Source organism: Channa argus, chromosome 7, assembly GCF_033026475.1.
Source record: "Channa argus isolate prfri chromosome 7, Channa argus male v1.0, whole genome shotgun sequence".
Lineage (NCBI taxonomy): Eukaryota > Metazoa > Chordata > Actinopteri > Anabantiformes > Channidae > Channa > Channa argus.
Genome location: NC_090203.1, coordinates 12,470,207 through 12,490,372, shown reverse-complemented (window position 1 = coordinate 12,490,372; position 20,166 = coordinate 12,470,207). Strand labels below are relative to the sequence as shown.

The following is a 20,166-nucleotide window of genomic DNA, read 5'->3' as shown; positions in this document are numbered from 1 at the left end:
ACTGTTGAAATCACAAACAAAACCCCCCACTATTTTCAACTTGCACACACTTAAAACACACAAACAAAAGGAATCCACCACATGATAAGGTGACGTTCTTATTAAAGAACACAAAAAAAGATAAACTAAACAATTTTGTGGGAAAGTACCCATAACATCCCAGTTAAGGCCCAGCATGCATCCATCTCATCTTTTCACCTGCATATACTGCATAAAAAATACTAGAAGTTGACATTAGTATCCTAAAGAGTAGCTACTAACCTGTGCTTGTAACAATATAAACCCTCACAAATGGGCATCTCCAGGGTGAATCTCATCACAAATGTTTGGGCAGATGTTCTGTTAATAGTTTAATAGTGCCAACATACATATTACTGTCTTGCATATTTCATTGGTAACAGGCTTAATAAATGCATTATATATACCTACTCTACATGCCTTTATTTTACTGTATCCATTTAAATAAAAAAAAAAGAAGCACAGCAATATCATCTTAATCAACCTTAAGAAGTGCTTCAACATGGACATGTTGTCTTTCTTTAAGCCAGTATTTTGTCATAGCCAGACAGTGTAGACTGATTTGTGATGGCAAGATAGTTTCACTAATATGATGTCAGCTTTAGAGGCACTCAGCTAAAAGGTTAAATAAGCAGAGTACTCTTCCCTACAGTGGAGTTTGACACAAAGACATGTCGCCTAGAAGGCATCTCAAGGCACGAAAGAATTGCAACATAGCCTCATTTAATGATCTAACCTATAACATCACAAGTTAAAAAACATACTTTAAGACATGACAAAGCAGACACATCAGTATAAATCAGTTTGTTTATTTAGTGTCTTAATAATTTAACAGTGAACAGTGGGTTTGGCGCTCCTTTGGAGGTTAGCGTGCAATCCTGCATCAACAATCTGTATCTGCTGTAGTGATCTAAAGAAAATACCTTGCTCTCCATCTTTGGACGCACAGATTAACAACAGCTTATAGTGGTCCTGGTATCCCCCCGCTGCCCTCCTCGATCCTTTGACTGGGAAGTGTCAATCTAAGGCACAAATAGCTTAGAGGCATCATTCCTGAGTGGCCTCGTGAACAGAAACTAGCAGGTCATGTCAGACTTACATTTCAGTATCTATAAGCTTAATGCACCCAGAAAAACAGTAAATACCAAGGCTGACTAGGTATAAGAGTCATATTCTCACTTTCAATCTAGGCTACGCAGATCGCAGGCAGCTATATTCTGAAGCTAGTTATACTTTCTTTAACCAGTCTGTCTACCAGTCCCGTAGGCCTATGACAGAGGTTAATTGTTGAAGCGCTTTAAGTCCCTCTCTGAATCTCGCTTTCTATGAGATGAGGCTGAAATGGTGTCGCTGTTGCTGTTTGAATTATGATGCTGTAGATCCCGCTTCTTTGTCTTTGTAGACACGCAGAATGGCCTCACACACAAACTGGAACTGACACTGAAAAACACAACATTCTCAATGTTAGTAGTTAGTGGACAACAATGGATTTTGTGAAGCATATCACCAACAATGTTGTTACTATAAATCAATTCCTCGAAAAGAACAATCAACCTATCTCCTACTAGTCTGCATAGCATACTGCTGCTTACTATGTAATAAAGCCATGTATGGATTACTGAACAGCCCAACTCAACACAGGCCCAGTCCAGTCCAAACACAATTCCTCTGCAGTCTACGTTAAGTCAATCCCAGATCACATCAAATGCATACTGAAAACTGAAAACACCTGAAAACTGTCCCCAAAAATAAACTTTTTAACCACTGTCTGGGTAACAATAACTAGCTATATTTTCTAAAACATGTTTTAAAAATCACTTTCATTGTCAGACTTTGATGTCTGCTTACACACAAACTAGGTCAGTATGCTCACAATGGCAGTGCTAACATGTTTACCTATACTTACCAATTAATACCAATTAAAGCCTAAATACAGCTAAGGCACAATGAACAAAGTTAGGGAATAATGCTGGCCTCCACACCATTTGCATTACTGAACATTAGAACTGGGTAATTCCATCTGTTAAGGAGGACTGTGTGATGTTATTGAGAGGGTTGGGTTTAGGGCCAAGTGCCACAAAGTCAGGAGCAATAAGTGAAGTGAATAAGTGAATGGTCTGCTATAATCAATGGTTTTTTCCATTTGATAAAATATGCAATAATGCCATCCTTATCTTGTACGTTATGGATCCTTAACATGAAAGGTTGTCCTCTGACTGTGCATATTTTCATCACTGAGACACAAATGTGTATAAGGGGGAAACCTGAGAAAGTATTTGTTCAGTACAATTACATCAAGGAGAAGATGACTCAGGAACTGTATCTCCTTTCAAAATAAGGGTGATAATGGTAGTGGCAGTGCCCCAGAAGCTGGCAAGTGACCAGAAAGCTGCTATATTTTCTGCATGTCCTCCTCACAAAGCTAAAACACTATAATCTCCCTGAACGACTACCACTGAGGTGCCACAGAGCATAGTTTGCCTGCTCCAGTTCATCAGCTATAAGTTTAATAATGTGGCAGTCAAGTTTCTGTGAATTAATGAAGGTTACATACAGCAGAACCCCACAGATGTCACAATCTGTAACATTGGCCTTTAAAAAGAAATTTTGCATGCAGCGAATTTCTGAGTAAGCCACTTGCATGATATTTTCAGACAAAAGTTTGAGCATGACACTCACTAGTAATCTTCTCAAGCTTTCTATTAAACCACATTACTGACATTTCAAACTTATTTTAGTGTGCCTATTGAAATGTACATTTTTTAAATCATAACAAACCTTCATGATCTTTACTTACAATCTTCTGTAAATTTGAAAATAGCACATCTCAGCAATCACTACTATTTTCTGTGGTGAAATCCCATCTTATGTAAAGCCAAGACAAACATTTCTCCACCTGACAGCTTTTTTTAAATAAAGTAAGCAAAAACAAGGTGCTATGTACTGTAAATGTGTTTTCTATTGTGATAATCAAAGGCTTGTCTAACTTTCTGCCATAAGCTTTTCTCTGGCAAAAATTAATTAACAAATGCACGTTCTGTTTCTGTGTACCGTGGTCTGAACCATCATAGCACGCTGATCTCTCAGTGTTTTGACAATGTCCAGTGGGAACACTGGCTGACCCTTATCCAACAGAGTCAGCGCCGTCTCCATGGTGATCAGAACACCTGTTCTTCCAATCCCAGCGCTGAAAGAGTGATTAAATGCAAACAGGGCATTAACAGTACAGTGAGCACAAGTACAGTACATGTTTAATTAGAGGATAACCTGTGTTTGTTACCTGCAGTGCACCATTAGTGGCTCTTCGCCTTTCCTTCTCTCCCTGACCGAGCTGACGAACAACAGGAAGTCTGAAGGGTCATCAGGTACGCCGTGATCCGGCCACGCGACATACTGCAGGTGTGTGACTGCACGTTCCTCACCCCGCTAAGCACACATATATACATTAGCAAACAATGATAAAAAGAATCAAATTATAAGAGATAATGTAAAAATTGCATAACCAATATTTAACATAATAAACATGTATCCTTTGGGAACTACACTGCGAACAATAGTGCAGCACTGCAGACTGAGACCCTCTGATGTTATTCATTATGTGATACAACAAAAACAACTGAGGGTGTGGTGGAAAATCGGAGCAGGTGAGACTGAGATCAAAAAGTGAGCAGGGATACATAGAGATGAAAACAGAAAGACAGGTGGGGCGGAGAGATGACCGGAGCAGAAAAAAAGTCTCAGTTTAGACTTTATAATGGGCATGTGGCCTGTGACTCCATGCAGGGATTATCTCACTCCACTAGAGGAACAGATGGGCCCACACTGCAATATGTGCGTATGCATGAGTGTACATTGTTACTTTATGCCTCCTTGAGCATTACCTGTTTATTTACCTCTTCACTATTAACTTCACTACTAACAGCCCATTTACCATAATTATTTACCATATGAAACAGTTTAGGCTCAATAAGATAAAGTTTGCAGAAAAACATACACCTCTCCACCCACACCTGCACATAAAACTGCCACAAAGTTTGTCCGTGCACACTAATGTACATGACTGTTAACCCACACATACACACACATACATATCATTGACACGGAAATGACTGCATGTCGGCTGCAGCCAGTTTGCCAGGAGTGGCTTCTGCCTGTGGTGAGCGCAGTTATGTGACATATGGCACAAACATGGTACATACCACTGCAAGCACACAAACAGAAACACTTGTGCTTTGAACATGTGATATGAAGACAGGTGTGGCCTTTGCCATAAAGCTGCAAGTAACAATTACTTTATTAATTGATTGGCCAATAAAATAAAATGGTTCAAAAACTCATTGCCAGGCCACAATGTGATGTCAAAGGTGTTTTGTCCTACCGAAAGTCTAAAACCCAAAAACTTATCACAATAAAGTAGGGAACGATTAAAGCAGCTGATTTTTAACTTTGATAAGCTTAAACTAGAGAATGTTAAGTTGTACTTAAGATTTAATTAAACAATTAATTTGATTATTTAAAACATTGCTGATTATTATAGTGAATCATTGCAGCTCTCTTTGTTACTGTACCTGTGTGTGTGTCAATGTGAACTGTCTTGTCACATATGCCAAGTTACACTCCTCCGAGTGACACTTCACCCGCATGTTCCCATAATCCTTCACTCCTGGTGGATGCGGCCAGTACTGGTGGCACTTTGTCTGCAAAGTGTATGACATCACCTAAAAATTATATTACTTCTGACATGAGTCATCAGTCAGCACACAATTTACTAATGCTTCTACATCAGCTGTGATCTGCTTATTTCTGATGAAATAAAACTCATATTCCGGGTACGTTTCCCTCGGTGGTCTGAGGAAAACAGGCAATTCATCAGGAGCAGGATGTGAACTGACTTTCAAGCTGTGTATGAGTGTGTAAATGTATGTGCAACTCTCAAGGTTTTCAGATACACAGAAACTCAGGCCACTTTACAAGTATCAGGAAAATGATCAATTAATGAGAGCATCTGGTAACCAAGCAACAGGCAAACTGAGACCTCACAAACCTCAATATCTTGCTGCTTCTGTCTCTGAGTGGATGTGACTTCACCCTCAAATTATTTATCTCAGTGGCATCCTGCTCACACTTCACATTTAGCTATCCTCTGCATGGTGAAACCTAGTAATTACTCAGGACTATGCTAGCTAATTATGTTTGTGTGCAAACATCACCACCAAACCCTTTAATCACAGTAATCAAATAAAGCATGAAATGGCATGTGAATATTTGCTAATAATCAGTGTGTTAAAACATCTTACTAAATACTATGGTAATTTAGGGTTTCCCTCGCTGTTTACTCATGTGCTCTCCTGTGTGAGTGTGGCCTTTTACAGTTTGAGAGTATGAATGTGTAGAAGTATGTGTACCCGTCCCCTCTCTGTCAGAGTTGTAAGCATGATGATGGTGTGTGTCTGTTGCTCCCAGACAGTCTGCCAAAAGTGAGTGCAGGTCTGTGGCAAAGGACCCTGAGCTGCAACATAACATAAATGTACAGCAGACACGGGGGGCGCCACCTAAGAGACAGACAAACATGTACACACACATCATGCAGAGGGTGAGTATACATTAAATGTCAAATGGGGACAATTCACAGAGTTTCTTTGTAGTTATGTTCACCGTGATGTGGCTGGCATTGATGTAGTCTTCCTGGCCCTGGAGCACCACTCTGGTAGAATCATCTGAAAGGAGAGCAGGAGAACAGTGTCTGAGACTCACAAAAGAGCTGTCAATGGAAGGCATGCTCAGCTAATTAAATTTCACAAGATGCTGCAGCTGCAAGCTTCAAATCAAGGTGAGAAAGTTAGCAAAAAGCTAGGGGTGGAGGGGATAGATTAACAGGTTAACAGCACTTACAAGGTAAAACATCTTTATATCGATTCTTGTCCATGTTCCCAGGGAGCCGTGCACAGTCGAGGGACAAGCCAGGCTTCCTCCTATATAAATTCTGGAAATTACAACCATACAAACACACACAAACAGACACACACAAGCATAAACACACAGGGGAGCATACACAAACAGTAACCAAAAATTCCAGGCTAGTCACGGCATCTTTGTTTTAAACTGTCAGGAACTGTGTCCAAGTGGGGATTAGAGCCAGCATCTGACCCAAACACAGCACTTAAAATGTTCACTGTGATCGCCCAAATAGCTGGGTGAAACAAACTAAATCTTAATCTGCTTAAAATAAAGATAAATACAACCATTATTTTGGTTATAAGTATAAATACACTTTTCAAAATCCATCTACTGTTTAGCTCCAACCTGAATACCTCAAAATGGAAACATAGTGTGCCAGACTGAATTCCTCTCTCCAGCTGTCTCATTGATTCCTCCAGTGTTGTGACCCGCTCAGACTGACTGGGTGAGTGCGGCTTGTCTTCTTGGGGTTGGGCGGTAAGCGTGAGAGCAGGAGGTAACTGCAGGAGGGGTGCCACCCGGCCAGGACCTGGAATACAAGGACAGTTCAAGGCTTTCATAAATATTCATAGAAACGTGACAGATGATGTAGACCACATGCTGTTTCAGCTCGTTTTTCTCTCAGTTGCACACTCACCTTTACGTCTGATGAGCAGGGCCAGCTCTCTGGAGTGGGACTCTCTGCTGGCTCGTATGAACATGACGACCTGGTCATGTGTGTGTTCAGAAATATCTCGACCATTGATGAGCACCACCAGGTCTCCCTCTAAGAGTTTGGGCTCACATCGACCTGCCTACAAACAACATAAAGATATTTAAAACCTGACATATATTGACGCCAGTTTAAAATTGGCTTTGGAAAAAGTGTTTCCATTACACTAGAAGACAATGACCATGACATGTAGAACTGCCAAATACCAGAATACTGGCTTAAAACTCTGATACTGGACAGGATATCCCAACCAATATTTTTAGTATCCGTTTATCTCAATTATCTTAATTAATCAACTAATCAAAAATCATATGCTCATCAAAAACATATTTCTGCACAACTTGGAGACATCAGATCATCAAATCTTGAGTCCATTCTTACCGGAGAGTCAGGTTTAACATGGGATATGGCTAGAGGCATCTTCTGATCCACTCCACCCTGGAAGGAGTTAGGAAATTGAAGGAGAAAGAGGCGCAATGATACAAACACAATGTGTTTAAATATAAGACATCATTAAACTTTCCCATGTGTAGTGTGGGTAAAGGCCTACCTTAACATTGAAGCCAAATTTGCCCTCTTGATCCGGGGTAATACATATTAGCATCAAATCACCGTCACCGGGGCCACCCTGCATAGACATAATCACAAGAATTAAAGGATGCCATCACTTGGTTCTTTTGGTTACCTGTAAATGTCATTAAATTTCCCTCTGACTCTACTTCTAGCTAAAAAAATGCCTGCAGATGACATAACTTGGAGGAACCTTCAGTTCAGATTATGTCATCTCGTTGCTCACACTATGAAGTTTGTAATTACGGTCAACCTGCTTTTCCAGAGCTCTTCCAGATAACATCCTCTGAACTCCTATTGATAAAAAAAGTCTCTGGGTGATGTCATCTGAAGGAGTTTTTCAGCTAGAAGCAGAGAAATATCTTAATATAGGGAGGTCAGAGGGAAGTTTAAAAGCATTAATGCACATTTACAAGCTAAACTAAGACAACAGAAAGCAAGTTGAAAATTGGTGAAGTTACACTTACATGCAAATACATAAATGGGTACACATTGATACATTTATTTAGTGATCATAAGACATCTGACCTTGTTGTAGTGGCGTGAGTTGTCCTCCTCTCCAATACTGTCATCAGTTGGAAACAAAGGTGGTCGGTTATTAGTACCAGAAATGCTGAGACAAGAATCAGATAAAAAAAATTGGTTTTCACATGTGAGGAATTTGCCTTAGTGATATTGTTCAAAACCCACTGTAGTATACTGAGAAAAAGGAAGAAACTGTAAAAAATGGTTAGACTGTCACTTTAGATTAAAAAAGATGTATGTGCAGAAATTTACAAATGTACATAGAAATGTTCTAAGCAAGTATTGAAATTAAAAGAAGTACAAACCTAAATTAACAAAAGAATGGGTGCAATGACCAATGTGCAGAATATAGAAGGTGATTTGCAGTTTACTATGTAGCTTTTATGTCATATTTAAATAACATTACTCTAATATCTTAATTATCTTAATTGCAAAATTTTACCTCAGTTCTAATTTAAGAACATGTACATTTTGCACTTGTTTATTTACTTGTATTTAAGTTGCTACAAAATAAAGCACAGAGATAGAGTGGAAGTGTATGGTACCTGGCTTAAGCACAGGAAAAATGCTTATTAAGCAACAAATGGCAGTTTCTCATTAGGCTTACTTTAACTTACTCAGCTAAAACTTGGTAAATTTGGTGGCAACAGTTGTCATATTTTGTCTTTATTGTTTTTTTGGAGCCTATGCCAGCTGTCATAGGACGAGAGCTGGGGAACACCCTGCACAGATCACTAGTCTATCTCAGGGCTAACATAGAAAGACATACACAGACAAATAGCCGTTCACACCTATGGACAATTTAGAGTCACCAATTAACCTAAAACATGCATGTTTTCGGACTGTGCAGAAAACTGGAGTACCTGCAGGGAACCAGGTACCCCTGACAATCATTGAATCCCCTGCAAAATCTCCAGGTCAGTCCTAATTCTACTTGATCTATCTGCAGCCTTTGACACAGTGAACCACCACATCCTCCTGTCCTCACTTTCTGACTTGGGAATTTCTGGAACAGCTCTAACCTGGCTTCAGTCTTACTAATTATGATGAACCTTCAAGGTTTTCTGGTAGAGGCATGTTTGTAGTTCTTACATTTCTGTCTGTCTGTCTGACAGCTCTGCTTGAATGAGAGAAGGACACTTCACCTCAACCTCTCCAAGACAGAAGTTCTTGTCTTCCCAGTTAGGGGGTCATCATTGACGATCAAGTCAGCTTCACCGACCACATCTCCTCTGTCTCTAGGACATGCAGATGTGCCCTCTATAACATCAGAAAGATCATTTTGCAAGTGCTGGTCATGTCTTGTCTGGAATACTGCAATGCCCTGTTGACGGGACTACCAGCATGCATAATCAAACACCTCCAGATGATCCAAAAATCAGCAGCACGTCTCATTTTTACAGCCAAAAGGATACCTGTCCCACCACTCCTCAGATCTCTGCACAGGCTTCCTGTAGCTGCCCACATCCATTTCAATTCTCTGTCTCTTGGCTACAGAGTGGTCAACTCAACAGCTCCTGCTTATCTCAACTCCCTTATTCAGGTCTACAATTCATCCCATCCACTGTGCTCTGACAATGAATGGCGTTTGGTGGTCCTGCCACCACCTCTTCAGCTCAGTGATCCCACACTGGTGGAACAAGCTTCCAAACTCTGCATGTTCAGCAACCTCGCCAATATTCAAAAACTTCTTCCACAACTTCCTATACACTTGTCATAGCACTTTGCTTTAATGTTTTCTCCTTGACTTAGATTTATGCTTACTTTGTACCTCACTTGTGAGGAACACCCATTATTATACTCAAAAATCAAAACATTGTGACTAAATGTAAGTGTAAACCCACACAAGCACAAGGAGAACATGTGTGTGGATGTGTACTCCATACAGGATGCAAACCCACAACCTTCTAACTGTGGGATGGCAGTGGTAACCACTCCACCACCATGCTGCCCTCCAAAATGACACTAAATTGCAATTTTAAATATAAGAATTACTAAGCTTTGAGCCCAAACATACAGTATGTCCTTCCATTGAAGTCAACTGAATTGAGAGACAGACTAATTAGAAAGTAGTGAGATAACTGTTACTAACTGATGTGGTGAAGTGTCTCCTTCACTGCCCTTGCTGCTGCTCACAGATGCCCTGTATGTGTAGAAGACATCCTCCCCCTCTGACATATCTTTTAGGTCAGTGGTTAGGTCCACTGAGGATGGTCGGGGTTTACAGATGCCATGGCGAACTCGAGGACTTCTCCTGTTAAAACAGTGAGGTTGGTTTTTAGGGTTTCTACATGGTTAGTCAAGATTTTCTGAAACATGGCTATATTATGCATGTGGGCCTACTAGTGGTTCCCAGAATTTCCAAAGGTAGAATGGGAGGTAGAGCCTTTAGCTATCAAGCTCCTCTCCTGTGGAACCAGGAGAGGAGCTTGACCATCCTCTTGACCATCTCTCCTCTCCTCTAACCCCGCAATTGTCACCACCGTATGTCATTAACTCTGTGTGTTCTCTCTCGTAGTTGTCTTTGTCCTTCTCTGTCCCCCTCTCTCTGTCCCTTTCTGCAGGTGTCCCCGGCTTTGAAGCTGTGTCTACCAGCGTGCAGCTACTGGTCCTACCAATCTGCCCGATGTTTTGTTGTTGCGTTTTGTTGCTCTGTTCTTTTCTCTCTCCCCTTTCCACTCACCCCAACCGGTCAAGGCAGATGGCCATCCACCCTGAGCCTGGTTCTGCTGGAGGTTTCTTCCATTAAAGGGAGTTTTTCCTCTCCACTGTTGCCTATGGCTTGCTCCAGGGGGAATTGTTGGGTTCTGTCTATACATCTTTATAATCTTGACTCTAATTGGCGCTATATAAATAAAGTTGAATTGAATTGAATCATCAGTATGACCTGAACCTAGATAACCCTTCATTGAGGAAAAAGAGTTTTCAAGACTTCTTGTTGAGTTAAAGAGAAGAAATTTGGTGATGGATTTTTTTGACAAAAGCTTGATGTGAAATGCTGCAGGTCATACCAGTTTGGGGTGGTTGGGGGTGATCTGGAGGGCAGACTCTTGGTCTCAAGTTGCTCTGATGAAAATGACCTTTGAAGTACTGGGTTCCACACCATCCCTCCCACGACCCGCTGACACACTGGACCACTGCAAATTAGGAAAGAAAAGAAAGTGGTAGAGATCAGTATTTATGACATAAGCAAGTGAATATAAGAACAGGTGGAGGCTCACCTCTCCGTTTTAGTGTTGCCAAGGCCCAGATGTTGAGTTATCAGCTTTTTGTAGGACTGAACTGTGCTGTTGTTGTATTTGGGGCTCCTGGTAATTCGGTTGGAGAAGAAGGAGTGATGATCCACACAGGACCTCCACAAGTTCTTGCAGGTCTTGGGGCAGGGCAGATTCAGAGACACCTCACAGTCCTGGGTCTCACCCTGCAAAACACAGCCTTTAATTCTTTATAATGCAATTCCAGTATTCAAGGTCACATAATCTCAGTCATGCAACTTGATCTGCTCAGGTTGCATTTGTTTCCGGCAATAAAAACTGCCTATTCTCGTACTGTTGATGAATGATGTACTCTTTGAGGGAGAAACAAAAAATATTCATTTCACAACTATGTAGCCTGTGTATTTGTAAAATACTGTTGCGCAAAAAACTAAAACTAAAAATTTCCAATTTTAGCTTCATTTAGCCCAGTATTACAAGACTATTAATAAACACTTTACTCACTCCAAACTTTGATGGATTTATAAGTGCTTAGAGCAATAAATTAAGGAGATTCATTCAGACCACATAGTTAAAACATTACGAAGAAAGAAACAACAGGTCAACTCACATGTTTACGTTTCAGGTGTATGAGAAAGCGTTTTCTTTTAAATGAAATCTTGATGATGTTTCCCCTGCCAAACAAGATCATTATATGATTAAGACAAACAACAAACGAGAACAAGTCCTCTAATTAGTGGGATCATCAACTCACCAAGGGAAGAAACTGGAGCAAATCATATTACAGAATATTGCGACACCACTTGAGGTCAAACCCACCATGAGAGGAGCATTGTTGATATCCTGCAAGAACAAAAGAGAGATGGGGGAATGACAAAATGTTTCACAAATAAGTGGAATCAAAACAACGATACTGTAAATGACACACACTACCATAGCAGCATGTATTTCCACCCCGTATAACTCCAGCGTCCGTGCTGTGTTGAGGAAACACAGCTCTGCTTCGCTCTGCTTCAGCACCCTGGGAAGATGCACACAAACACAGTCACATGCAATGACAGAAACCAGCTGTTCAACAAACCGGATACAATACAAACTAAAGAAAATAAACGAAATTACTTGTGCTGTGGATGCAGATCCTCCACTTTGCATAGAAAGTCTTCATCCTGCTCAGGGATAAAGTGGCACTTTGACAGGTACCCAGGAAGCAGGGATGGACAGTGATCCCCAATCTCCGCTACAAAGGAGAGAAAGAAACACTGAGCATTTGCAAAATAGCACATAACCAGATCCATGCATACATACACACACATACACACACACTGACAAATGTGTGCCTGTAAGAGACCTGCTGCTAATTGAAAGCCTCCTCATCAGGGATGATTACTCACAGTCATTAATCATTTGTTTCTCTGAGAAGAGACTTACACTGCACAGCATATGAGGCCAACACTACAGCTGCACTCAGTGGGCACTGCAACCTGCAATCATACTCAGTGATTAAACATTGTCAAAGTTTAATAAGAGATTTGCACAATGGGATAGGAAGCTGAGGTTGGGCTTGTATTTGGGTTGTGTTACTAACCGTCCTTCTCTAATGTCACTTCTGATCTGGAGGAAGTACAGGTGCCTGCAGGGATGAGACAAGAGGAACTTTACTCTCCCACGCCTGCATTGTCTGTATCCTGCAGAAATGTCTATGAAGAGGTTTGACTAGCGGGACTGTACCATAATCAACATTATTAAAATGGTTTTATGATTACAGAGATGTGAGTATTAAAAAACTGTGTATTGACAATGTAACATCATATTTACTAAAAATATAATTACATTTGAAGACAGTTGTGGCGAATGTGAGCTATAACTTTTTTTTAAATCCACTTGCTTAGGCATCATGTAAAATATAACGTAGCTCTCAAAAAAATCTTTCCCATTAGAATTATGTCTCAGAAGTTGACTTGAGAGGCATTTACAAATCATAAACATGTAACTACAATAAGCCATTCGTCACGTGATATATGTACAGCACGGCTGTAAATTCCTCACAGCAGCCATTTCATAACAAAGATATGTATTTATTTGGCCTAACAGTGGTCCAAACATTATTAACTAAATAAAAAATAAAATTATTACATTCCAAAACGTAAATCCTTCAACAAATTAAAATTCAGCTTTGCAACTTCTTCAGAGTATTCATTAGGTATATACATTCATTGCCAAACATCACACCTAACAGAAAAGCACATGCGCACTAACCTTGTCTGTTCACACTGCAGAGAGTTGGGATCGGAGATGAAGAATCGTACTCTGAAGTTCAGATAAAAGGGAGAAACAAGACCTGTAGAAAAATGACATCTTTTCAAACATGGCTTACATCTATGTTCACATGTTCATGTCAATCTTCTGCTGTACCTCACAATTGTATACGTACATTTTAGCTATGTGTTGAAATCAATTTGAAAACAAGTAAATGACGAGAAAGGTACTTGTAGGTAAAGAAGTAAACTTTGTGGATTCAGATACCTTTTATCTGCTTCTTCAAGGGTTTCTCAGGCTCCAACCATCTCTGAGAGAAGGAAATTCATTAAGTATAATGGCTAACTGGGGCTAGAACACATTTATGTAAGCATGCCCTGTGGTTATCATTGTCTAAACACTAATCAGTGAGTATAATACATTACAATCTCAAATGTGCAGCAGATGAACAGTGAGCTCACAGGAGAGTGTGTGTTGGCTGTGATAGAGGCAATGGCTGTGCTGGATTCTCTGATCTGCAGACTGAAGAGCTGCCTTTCCTGCAGGCCCAGGTGGTTGCATACTTGGTCCAACAGAACCATACCTTCATCCTGCTTCTGAAAGATGGAAACAACAAACAACATTACTACCAGCCAAAAGTCTGATTGGCAATAAAGGATTTGTGGATGTAAATATACTGCTCAGTGTATTGCAGTGCTTAATGTGTAGATGGGGCAAATAATTTAGTTTTTTATATTTCAAAGATAATTAATTATCTACAAGAATATCTCCAGGTGAACCTTTCTGCAGCACAACACTGGTAGTTTGACTACTCACTGTTTTATTAATCACTCCGGGATAACCTGCATCTAATCTTCTTTTTCTATCCATATGTTTTCTCCACTATCCATTACCTGAAGCATACTTGCATCACAAGAAACACCGGAGCAGTATAAATGAGTGATTAATCATGTAATCTATTCCCTCAACCACAGCTTTCTCCCTGCTTTCCAAACTATAACATAAAGATGCTACACAGCTGCTGTCCTCGAAAGCAATATTGTCATTGTCTTTGTGCTTGTGTGTATGTGTGTGTGTGCACATGTGTGTACCAGGCTGTTTATGACATTGATATACTTATGATGTGAAGCTATGACAAACTCTGTAAGCTGCAGGTGAGTGTGTTCTTCAAACCAAGGTCACTGTGTTGAACGAGAGATATGGATCAATGGGAATTAGACAGAAAAGTCTCTTACTATATCATGTACTAACACTATGTTCATTAGCAGAGCACAGAGAGAAAGACAGATACGAGCAACATATGATCTCCTCAGCTACAGACAGGAAACTGCGTGTCTATATGTGTATATTACACACGCTGACTGTGAAGGTCTCGATAGTGCCATCCAGCAATTGAACAAGGCAGAGCAGGTCCGGTTTTGGCATGTCTGTTACCACAGTAACTCAGCCTCCTTCTCAAGACAAACACCCTGCCCTCCGCTCGTCACTGAGAGGGGACCTGGAAACACACACACACAGCCACAAAAACAGTGTCAGATGTTTCCAGGCTGTTGTCTTCCAATGAAAGCACCTCCCTCAGTGTCCCTGTGTGTTGTGAGTAATATGTGTACTGGATGAAACATTGAGCAGCAGTGAGTAATGCACTATGAATGCGAAGGAGTGACTGTGTATATGTGTGTGTTTGTGTAATTCTTTATTATTTGGCCTGGGTCTGAACATGTCCCTTCCTTCTGCCTGCTGCTCTCCCTCTGAGTCTCTCCGCCTTTGGCAGGCAGCTGAATGATAAGAATGTTAAACATTTTCAGAGTTGAACACGCCCATCTACAGCACTACAACTGATCTCAGATCTGATGCGGGAAGCAGTGCATGACCATAAACACAAACACAAATGCAGTGCTGATGCATGCATAAATGCACTCACAGCTAATAACTTAAGCTGACTCTTAGAAAATGCATCTATGTGTGTGTTTGTGTGGGAACATCTTTATGCATCCAAGTTAATAAACGTACATGTGTGCTGTGTGGGTTTACAGGTGAACGATTAATGGATCAGGGCCAGTCTTTCTCCCACTCTTTCTGAAAGGACACACAGTGTTGTGAGTTAATGTTTGAACACAGTGACATACTCTGAATATATTAAAACAGAGCTGATCCCAGTTTGATAACCAGTTTTCCATAATAACCCCCTCAGAGACAGGGCTCTAATAAATTTACAAGTAAATGTTACATTTAAAAAGCACATTCGTCATGATGTGGAGAATATGACATGACAAGATGCTTTTGCATCTCGCGTCTCAATTTTTATATACTGAGGGTTTGGGGCCCATGACGGCTACAAATGAGGAAAACAATGACAACAACATGACAACTTCTAGCATATATATTAAGGCTCTAATGTACAGCCTCGTGTCTACTGGTCATCAAAGGGGAATACAAATGAATAAACACGGCCAATCGTTTTACTCTTCGACTGTTTTAATCTGTCGATTAGGAACTGTGCTTTGACCTCGCTGTACTTTGAGCCACAGCGAGAACAAGGAACCTGTTGACAACCTGAAGTTTTGTGTAGCTACACCCAAAAGGAGGAACACAGTACAGGCAAACTTTCGGTCTTCGACTACAACTTGTCCAAATTAGAGCTTTGGGGGAGGAAGAATATGTGTAAACGAGAAAAAAATACATGTCTACCTTAGTCGTCCCGCTTTAGAGACAGGTCATATTCTTCGAAGCCTCCGCCGTGAAAACTACAAACCAAGGAGCGTTGGAAGAGTCAGGTAGAGTTAGGTAAATATCCGGGACAAGTTTCTCATCCCTGGCTGCGCTGCTGATTCCGCGCGACCCCGCCCCTTCGCCGCCGCGCGCGCTCCCGTCGGGATGCACGCGCTTTAGGACGTGCGCAAAGCATGTTAAAGAGTAGTACAAAGCAGGAGTACTCAGGCAGTAACGACTGTAATGCCACGGTATTTAAGTTATCCATATTAAGTAAAATTCCTGCTCCGAATAAATGTTAGTTATTCACAAGTAAAACCCACTTAAGGGTTATTTTATTCAACACTGAAAACCTAAGTACGCATTAAACAGTGGGCGTTGTTACAAATAATTACAAATAAATTTAACAACAACAGCAACAAAAAATCCTAGCACCTGAGAATCTGCGACATGAGATTATAAATATGAAATGAATGTTTTACCCTGGAATCTTCGATGACCTACTTCAAAGTTCAGTGAGGTAACTATCAGGTAAGAAGAGGTCACACAGAAATCATCTAAGAATTATTTTTATTTGTTATTCTCTGCCAACTGATGTAACTGATATCATATTGATTAAAGTCATTCACTGATACATGGCTGATTGTAAGATGATGTTTTTTTTTCAATCATTTTTGTAATCATACAAATTTGTAGTCAAAGCAAACAATTGAAAGGCCAGTCTTTAGGAGTTCCAGTGGTTTGCTGCCACCATCTACAGGACAGATGAAGTACTACTGGTCCAATGTGCGTTTAGCATGGAAAATACTGCTGGAAAGTACAGGTCTTGGTTACGCTTACAAACTAAGATGAAGGTTGTTCTGGGCCTTATATTGAAAAGATTAATAAGTTACAGAATATTAAGTAAACTTAAGTACAATTACATTTTTTCTTGCTTCCGAAATAAAGTAAATTAGTTTCCAACAAGTGCAAGTATATTGCTTGTGTAATATTACGATATTAATCAGTGTATATACGAAGAAGGTAGCCCTAGTATTAAAACTTAAAACCCAGGATAAGAACATTGCTTTGACTGTAGGCAATGATGTTGAGCTGAGAGGTTCTAATATTGGTAGAAGAAATAGTTAGTGAAATGACTAATTTAGGCCTATTTATAATGCTACATGAGAAAACAAACCTTTTGGCACTCTTAACCTGTTGGGTGATTTCACTAGTAGAAAATGCAGTAACTAACTAGATTTACTCAATTATTGGAGGAGAATCTTTCCACTTTCTCTCAGCCACTCTGTATTATTTCAGAGAAAACTTTTAATATACTTTTTACTCTAGTATAGTTAACTTTTACCTTATTCTAAACATTTTCCCCTCCCTCTCATCTTATTACCCCTTACATTTATCTTGTGACATTTGGAGGCACCGAGTTCTTAGTGCCCTACTGGACTAAATTATCCAGCCTTTTATAATCTAGTTAAAAACCACCTCCACTTCAAACTGCAAGAACATTAAAATGCTTCTTACACCCAGAACCAACAATGCCATTGACTGGAATTAACTTCTTTCATAAACAGTGTTTGCACCTTTGATGACACATTTGCTTTGTTACTTTTAGGCTTTTGAGTGCAGGAGTAATTAGTAATACAGTATTTCTGTATTATGTGGTCGGTACTGTTTCTCACCTGTTGCATGCCTGGAGAAGCAAAACCAGATACAGCCAGTTTGCATGCTGTCGGGGTAGTGGGACAAGAGGTTGTGGAGTAGGTCACACTAGCTCAAACCAGTAATGGGGGGTTTGGCTCCCCCTCCCTCCTGCCAACACTGCAACAGTGAGGAACCTCCCCCTGTTGCTGTAAAAGGATCAGCTTTCTGCAATGGTAACTAAGACACTCTGTACTAGCTCTGTCGTGAACCTTTGGGCTCCAAATTTAGACCATTGACGCTATTCCAGTGTCGGTCCTTTGCAACTATTTGCGGTGTTCATGCCCGATTTATAAGACTCACACCCTTCTTTTGAGCTCATTGACTATTCTACTTACTTCCTGTTAAACCTCAGGGCTGATTTTATTGACAAAGTTGAGACACTTCTAGTAGCTCCTATACTCTTTTCTAAAAAATATTTTGTTTTTACTTATGTATGAAATACAGTTTGTTCCTCTTTGCCTCTCTCAGAAACCTTAGCTTACCACCAACTGTGCCAGACTCAAGATAGTTCCTCTTTCTATTTCCATTTATTATATAATAATCTTTTTTATTTAAAGTGTGCTCATTTAATTCTGTCCCCAAACTTTTGGACTTTATAATATCAGAATGACTGGAGTGTAAGACATGATATGGTTACTATAGCTATGTTATGTGAAATGCTACAGGTGGTCATACATCCCAAGCATGAAACTGCTGATAGTGTGGACATGTCATGCTCTTTATCAGACATGCAGGTGCTACGAAACAAGAAGTCAGATTTACAGAGTTGTCATGTGTTGGAATGTCATAATTTACACATGTAGTACAGTTAGCATCAAAAAGCTACAAGACTTGATAAATTTTTGATAAATTTCTGAACTGACCACATTGCCATGGGACACTGTCAGCTCATGAGCATCTGATTCTGCTTTTCATAAGGAAACATTAGCCCAGAATACCAGCAGCAGCTTTCCTCAGCGCGGAGCACTTGTGATGCATTCAGGGACTTTTCATCATTTCTCTTGTCTTAATCCGGCAATACTGCAAGTACAACCACTTGTAAGGGTTAATTTCGTATACATTTGCTTCCATACGTAGTAATAAACATTTTTGTTACTATGCTTATGTACTTTGGAGATGTTTTTGAGTAACTTCAATCTAATCCTAGGTAGCCTACTTATATTGCCCAACATTCATGATCGCATTACTACAGAATAAAAACATATAACTGTATTATTTGCAGTTTATTTAAACAGTTTATTTAAACAGTGCCTGCTAATCCAATTGTCCTCATTCAAATAACAGAATGGGAGAATCCTAACTTAAAAATATAGTAAATTAACATTTCTCATTTTAGACTGAAATGATTGCATATTTGCATGATTGTACTGCTCAAAGATACTGTCATTACAACATCACTGAAACTTCTCTGACATTTCTTTCTAAACTTTGCTCTTACACATATACGACAGACATTTGATCTATATTACCCATGTGGGGTTGTAGATATTCTTTAGCATTGTTAGTATTCTGTTTTAGATTTTAGTACTGTATATTATCAGTTTTATTTCATTGTATGTTCTCATTTTAACGTTTGCCAAATTTATGAAGTACATGAATTTCCACCGTAGGGATTAATAAAGTGTTGGGTTATATTATCTCATCTTTTCAGGTGTTAAATGATTTTCATGAGCTACAAACTATAAATCAAAAGTTAATCAAACCTACTGCTTTGTCTGGCTAAGTTTTCACATTGTGAGGATCAAGTCTGTCTTAAAACAATATTCAGGTGCACATATGGACACTGAAAGAGATCTTGCTTGCTGTAACCATGAATCTTTTGTATGGTCTTGAATACATGTTTTGCTTAAGCTCTTTCAATGGACGTAATGCGAACAAAATCCACAGTCTTTGTTTGAAAATGTGTATCTAAAGCTAAGATGAGGCTTCACTTAAGTAAGTCAGATGAAGTGGATATCTTCCAAACGTTAAAACCTTTTTAGTTTAAATTACCCTCTGTGTGTTACCCTGCACAGTGCTTTGCTGTTGGAATTCGGGATATGAATAGTAACAAAAAAGCTAGTCAGAGATCATGTAGACAGAAAAACGTGAGAGCCTATCATGTAATGTAATGAACAATATAAATAGAGTTTCTTTGGTACTACCTCTTTCTATATAAATGACTTAGTCAGTCGTTAGTAAAGTTATGAACAATCAATTTCTAAGTGAACTTAGTTTTTTCCCATCACAAGTTGATTCTGTTTCAACACTGTCCATTTCCCGTCCTAGAGGTAAGCCAATTGAATTTAATTAAATCCCAGCATCACAAATTACAGATTTGCCTCCGTACAGCAAAGATACCTCACCGGGATACGGTATGTCTTATCTGTAGCTCAGTCGTGGGAATGACTGTCTCAACGTAGCTGGTATCGCTCGTAGTCGGACATTTGCAACAAAATCCGGGGGCACCTAAACGCGTCATTACCGGTACTCCGTTTACGTCAACAGTCTTTAAGTGAGCAGAAT

At 39.8% G+C, this 20,166-nt stretch overlaps 1 protein-coding gene across 7 annotated transcripts; it reads right to left on the bottom strand.

Moving 5' to 3' along the window:
* Positions 1 to 811: 811 nt before the first annotated feature.
* Positions 812 to 16,170, bottom strand: ptpn3 (protein tyrosine phosphatase non-receptor type 3). Of its 7 annotated transcripts, XM_067510662.1 has the most exons (28): positions 15,943 to 16,155; positions 15,265 to 15,330; positions 14,611 to 14,752; positions 14,371 to 14,435; positions 13,716 to 13,850; positions 13,522 to 13,564; positions 13,255 to 13,336; positions 12,584 to 12,628; positions 12,427 to 12,479; positions 12,118 to 12,235; positions 11,929 to 12,019; positions 11,753 to 11,841; positions 11,609 to 11,672; positions 11,005 to 11,204; positions 10,795 to 10,920; positions 9,876 to 10,037; positions 7,787 to 7,871; positions 7,239 to 7,316; positions 7,070 to 7,126; positions 6,614 to 6,770; positions 6,330 to 6,505; positions 5,911 to 6,001; positions 5,674 to 5,735; positions 5,424 to 5,570; positions 4,587 to 4,715; positions 3,299 to 3,444; positions 3,070 to 3,205; positions 812 to 1,458 (listed from the first exon to the last, which is right to left on the bottom strand). In XM_067510662.1, exons 5-28 carry the CDS (start codon positions 13,833 to 13,835, stop codon positions 1,384 to 1,386), a joined length of 2,532 nt encoding a protein of 843 aa, XP_067366763.1. In that variant the 5' UTR covers positions 13,836 to 13,850; positions 14,371 to 14,435; positions 14,611 to 14,752; positions 15,265 to 15,330; positions 15,943 to 16,155; the 3' UTR covers positions 812 to 1,383. The 7 variants fall into 7 exon arrangements, with proteins under 7 accessions (XP_067366763.1, XP_067366762.1, XP_067366759.1 ...); XM_067510661.1 differs by lacking the exon at positions 14,371 to 14,435 and having other exon boundaries at positions 7,787 to 7,823; positions 15,943 to 16,154; XM_067510658.1 differs by lacking the exon at positions 14,371 to 14,435 and having other exon boundaries at positions 15,943 to 16,153.
* Between the last annotated feature and the right edge of the window lie 3,996 nt (positions 16,171 to 20,166).